General features: G+C 42.1%; 1 protein-coding gene across 1 annotated transcript in view; it reads right to left on the reverse strand.

The window, feature by feature from the left end:
• Nucleotides 1-116: 116 nt before the first annotated feature.
• The window catches only part of cebpg (CCAAT enhancer binding protein gamma), an 8,444-nt gene continuing 2,560 nt past the window's right edge, over nucleotides 117-6,000 (reverse strand). The window contains exon 2 of the mRNA XM_017434884.3: nucleotides 117-5,002. Coding sequence (XP_017290373.1) covers nucleotides 4,399-4,896 — 498 coding nt within the window. The 5' untranslated portion in view covers nucleotides 4,897-5,002 and the 3' untranslated portion in view covers nucleotides 117-4,398. The remainder of the gene's footprint in view (nucleotides 5,003-6,000) is intronic.

Genomic DNA, 6,000 nt, shown 5'->3' on the forward strand with positions numbered 1-6,000 from the left:
TTTTATATGAGCTGCTCATAAAACAACCAGAACATTTGCAACCAATCAGTCTGAATACTGATCAGACACTAGTTTATTCATTATTGACATGATCAAGAAAAGCCAAGACACAGCCAAACCTTCAGATTTAGATTTAATTTACAACATACATTACACCCCCACAGTTCTGATATAAAAAGCTGAGTGACAAAAAAATGCTGCCCAGCAACATTCAGACCAACACAAGAAGACAGAACTACCACAGGAGCTTCTTTTCTTTCACACACCTCCTCCCCCCACATGCTTTTCATGCAAACACCACCCCTTACAACATGCTGCTGCAATAAAAGAGTAGAAAAACATTGATAGAAAAGTGAAAAAGATGTAGGCTGTGCTCTGCACAAGACTCAAACCATCAGCAGAAACCTGAAGCTGAGCTGCTCCACTCCATCAGAAAAAACAGAAACTGATCACATCGGTTCACTGAAGCTGGTGGTGTAAAGCCTGCTGGATCACCATGGTAACAAACATCAGCTGATCCAAACAGTTTCTAATCAGTTCCAGGATAAATGTTTTCAATCCACACATTCAGATTCAAGATAGTCATGTTTGGAAGGTGACTGACTTAATTAACTATTAGACAGTGAAATAAAAGAAAGTAAGTCATCTGAAAGTTTGGTCAGGATTAAATTGTTTCCACTTTGCACACATTTACAGTCGACTCTCAGTTTGGTGTGCAGGATTTCTTAAAGTCATAACCTCTTTGTATTTCCAGCTAAAACACCTGACTGGCTCTGTAAACAGCAGGCGCAAACACAGCAGAAAAACGTGATTTATTCAAATATCCAGAGTAGCGTGGATGGTAGGGTTAAGAGGTAAAACCCTTTTTTTAGATGCATTGTGGACATGGAAGATTCTGAGTCCATTTTTAAAGGTCAAAAATGGGTTTAGTTAACGTTAATCTGTGCTGCCATTTTAAGAGAGTCTGCAGAGTTGTTGCTGTCAAGTGCCGTTTGGCCGAGCAGTTACTGTAGCTTCCTGAAGTGGAAACAATAAAAAACTATAAACAATGGCTAAAAAAACTATTCACTACCTCAGATGTTTAATGCTGTTATTGCTGTCATAAATCAGTCATGGTTAATATAAATTGTCCTTTCAATAGGTAAAAGAAAAATTCACTGTCAAAGTAAAATCTTTTTTTTTTACAGAGTAATACCAATTAAACAAAAACACATAATGTTAAATAAGTGATTGCATAAATACCCATCCCCTCCACCCCCCAAAAAGTGACTGTCCTAAATCAACTCCTAAAATTATTGAAAAGTCCAAGTCAGATGATGGATACAAAAGGGTTTTCAAGTTCCTAAACTTCCCCAGGAGTTCTGTTAAATCCATCATCAAGAAATAGAATGACTATGGGACATGAGTAAATCTACCAAGAACAGGCCATCCTCACAAACTGAGTGACAATGAAGAAGGAGAAGAGAGAGAGAGAGAGAGAGAGAGAGAGAGAGAGAGAGAGAGAGAGAGAGAGAGAGAGAGAGACCACCAAGACACCTGTTAGCTCTCTGAAGGAGTTAAAGCTTCAGTGGGAGAGATGGGAGAGACTGAGCTACAACTACTGCTGTCTGGGTTCTTCACCAGTCTGAGCTTTGTGGGAGAGTTGCAAAGAGAAAGATACTGTTGAAGAAAACTCAATAAATGAGTTAAATAAAAATATTGAAATCACTTGCAAAACTCTATTGAGATTTAATCTGAGTTTTCTTCAACAGCAGCTTTCTGTTTGCGACTCTTTCATAAAGCTCACACTTTAATCTTTTCTCTAAATTGAATTAGGACAGTTGCTTTAAAGGGGGTGAACATTTATGCAATCACTTATTTTACATTACACATTTTTATTGGGGATAGGCACCAGCTCCCCACGACCCAGAATGGAGAAGCGGGTAAAGAAAATGGATGGATTTTTATTTATTTAGCCATACTTTGTTAAAATTTTATTTTACTGACATTGAAGGTCCAATTAATATTGATTGTGACTGATTTATTAATATCATAAAACATCTAAGGGGTGAAAACTTTTTTTATAGGCCCTGTATCTAGGCTTCTGACATGAACCCAGAGGTTGAAGTCAGAATGGGACCAGCTTCTCTGTCAAACATGTTTAACTGCATTTACTGTAGTGCTGAATAGAAAGCCCATGTGGCATCACGATCATGTGAGGGAGAAGGTGAGACCTAAAGCTTTACAGCTCTAGTGTTCAGACTCTGGTCCCAAAAATACAACATGGCAGTTCCTGTAAAGCAGGACCTCTTGGCTTCAGTTCCCAGTGAGAAAGGGCGTGGAAACTTTGTCTATCAACAGATACAGTATGTCTATGATTGCGGTAAAGCTGCATGTTTTCCCATCTTTTCTTCACTTATCCCTGAAGAATGTCTGTCTGTATATAATCGTTGAAGGTATCATGACTGTCATAAGTAATGACTTAAGTTTAATTTGCATTTTATATTTCCAGTGATAAACAGTGCTAATTGAATTAGCTTTTCAATGGAGTTTTCAATGTTAAGTTAGAATTTACGCTAATTGCCAATAATGTTATTGTGCAGTTTTATTAGACATAAAAACATATAAATCAGTGTTTATTTATGTCAGATAAGCCATAGTCAATTAGGTTTTAAGACAATCAAAATGCATCAATAATTGTTTTATAATCAAACCGCAGCCCCTGAATTGTAATTGAATTATGTTGCACTTAAGGATTCCCACTGTGTTGAATTAACCCATAATGATGTTCATGTTACCATGGAAACCATATACCCAGCAGGTAAACCCTTGACTTTTAGTGTTTAAGGTTGTAATGAGTTTATTATTTCTGAATCCTGCACATAACTCAGTTTAACTGGATCCAACTCTGCATTTAAACAAAAAAACTCAAAGAATTTTTAAAAACAATTTTTCCCCCTCCAACTCCAGCTCAGAGCAGAGATCAGCCACGGAGACACAGAAACATCTGGGTCTGTCAGGAGCAGGTCTGTTTAAAACGTGATGAGAACTCCTGAGAGCGAAGGAAACGAGCTCCTGACACACCCGCACAAAGTTCAGGTAATTATGAAGTCAGAGCCCCGCCCACCTCTCTGTAATAGGGTGGGGGCGCAGCGGAGGCCTGTCTCGATCTGCTTAGACCACGGTAGGAGACGATTGACGACCCGGCCCAGTTTAAATCTGGATTTACGTAAAGCTGCGGCTCACCTGAGGAGGCTGAGGCGTCTGGATCCGCCCAGAACTCTGCACACAAACACACCTGTCTGGACGGGCCGCTCCGACAGGTGGGGACGGGGTCCAGACAGGTGTGTTCGTGTGCACCATTTCAACACAAACTGTTTTGTCATGTCAGAGCTTCCTGTTTACAGGTAGACATCAGAACCCAGAACTACGTAGCTGGATTTCTGATCTAAGTTCCCAGTTTTCCATCTGGTGCGGACCAGACTGCGTCTTTACAAAGCTGATTATTACCAAAGGATCTGAGTGTCAGAGGATTGTAATCCAACTGTTTATCTTTATCATCTCACAGTTCATTTAAACTGGTCCTCATGTTCTGACCCAAATGACAGCTGCTTCCACGGAGCTGTTCTTCCCGGTGCCTCTGTGGTTCTGATTCTGAGAAGGAGTTCTGTTTTCTCTCTGCAGGCTTCACTGTTCTGAACTTAACACAGTTCCTCTGTTCTGGTCCAGTTATTGTTCTGGTTCAAGTTCCAATTCAGCACAAACACTCCAATAATGACAAACATTAAAATGTGCAACTCAAACACTTCCCAACAAAAATAAAATATCACATGATGGAAAAACAATTCTGCCCTCTGAGAACCTGGCCTTAATAATGTTTCTACTGAACAGAGTCAGAACCAGTTCTGGTCTCAAAACAGGCTATCACAAACAAGAACAAAGTGTCAGAATTGTCCTTTAAACATCAACCTGTAATGAGAATACTTTAGTCCAAAAGCTTTTGTCAAATAACAGAACAAAGATGGTGGAGAGCTTCCAATGGAGCCAACAGGAAGTGGAACCGCTGCCTCCCACTGATCCAGTGGAATGGCGTCTCAGTCTCTCACCACTAGTCTCCAAACCAACCAATCAGAGGACCAGTACCTCTAACTTATCAGTGTGAACTTACTGTTTTCTTACTGAAAATATATTTATGAGTCGGAAGAAAAAAAAAAAAAAAAGAATGAGTGGGCAGGGCCTCCAAGTGGCAACCTAACAAATCAGATGAGAGGAAGGGGCCTCTTGGTGACACCCTGACAGATCAGGTCAGCAGGGTGGGGTTAAATACGGTAAATAATAACAGATACAGAAAAGCAGAGAAGAAGTGAGGCTTGTTTCCAGATAACCTGGAGATAAATAAAGTCCTTGTGGCCCCGCCCCTCACTGTGCATTGGTGGGGTTGCTGTTGGGGGCGGGGCTGGAGCCCTCCGCTCCTGCAGGTGGCTGCACGTTGTCGGCCAGATTGTGTGCGTGCTCTAGGAAGAGATCTTTGAGCACGCTCAGTTCTTTACTGAGCAGCTTGATTTTGGCCTCGAGCCGCTCGTTCTCCTCCTTCAGCTCGTTGACGCGCTGTTGTGTGTCCATCGCCTTCTGCTTGCTGCGCATGCGACTCTTCTTCACCGCCAGGTTGTTGCGCTCGCGCCGCTGCCGGTACTCATCACTGTCTTTGTCCACTGAGGGTTTCTTCATCTTGCTTGGGGGGAGAGCTTTGCCTCCTGCAGAGGAAGAGTTGGCTGGAACGAGTTGGGGGACCTGTTGCAGTCCGGCGACAGCCACCGGCAGGGATGAAGAGGATGATGTGGCGTGGGCCTGGCTCTGGATGACGCTCACGCCGTTGTGGTCAGCTGCAGTGAGTTTCGGCTGCGACGGCCGGCTCATTTGGATGTGCTGCCTGCAGGTGCTGATCTCTGACCGGAGTCTCCTCAGGTGTAGAAATGGATTGGTGACAGGATGTGGAGAAGAAAATCGTACAGCCGGAGGAAACCTTGAGGGATGAGACAAATATGGTTTATACAAAACTGTTCAAGCATGGACACAGCACTGCAGTTGCATGAAGATGTCATTCCAAAGAGCGAAACAGTCTCATCTTTAGTTTGAGGACATGTCACAGAAGTTAGCTTCTTGTGATGCAGCTCATTTATTAATTAGCAGCTGACTGATTATTCACAAAACCAAACAACATATCTGTAGTTTACATCAGTGATCAGGTGCTCAGAGTTTACCAAGATCACAAGAACCACAGTCAAAAACTCATACACTCATTTTTATACTAGTAATAGGCCAGGATTTTCAATATTCAGTGTGTAGGTAAATGGGGAAATTTAAAGAATTAATGTGTAAAATTTATATTGGCACCTGGTAGTCAAGTTGTTTCCGAACAGTGCTTTTCCATTGTCACTGTGTTCATTTTAACACAATTCCTACACCGAGTCGAATATAAAGATTAAGCTAGCAACAGAGCACAAGTGTCTAGACTAGAAGCCTCTTTCATTCACTGAATGGAAAAGTGGGTAAAGAAACTGGATAAATAGATGGATGGATGAACCGATTGTCCCCACCTTCTCTTAGTGGGAACTCAAGCCAGCAGAACCTGGTTCACAGTAGCTGGCATGTTGTATTTTTGGGACCAGAGACTGTGCTAGGGGTGTGGGGCTTTAAGCCCCGCCTACTCCTCAGCCCACAACCATGGGATCACCAACAACATTAATACACACATTCATACACACACACACAGTACTCTCTGATACTTTTTTTTTTTTTTTTCTGCTCCTGGTGGAAGGCGGACGTGTTTCTTTTCTCTCTGTCTCTCTGTCTCCTGGTGCCCCCCCCTCTTTCCTTTTTCGAAGCCTCTTTTTACATATTTTCCAAAAATTTAAGGAATATGGATCTGATCAGCTGGTTTCTCAACGCAATTGATACAATTTCCTCGACTGGGTGAAGGAGAGTCCAGTCTCGGGATATGTCTCGCTGGGTATACAGTGG

This window comes from Kryptolebias marmoratus, linkage group LG15 (assembly GCF_001649575.2).
Source record: "Kryptolebias marmoratus isolate JLee-2015 linkage group LG15, ASM164957v2, whole genome shotgun sequence".
In the NCBI taxonomy this organism is placed as follows: Eukaryota; Metazoa; Chordata; class Actinopteri; order Cyprinodontiformes; family Rivulidae; genus Kryptolebias; species Kryptolebias marmoratus.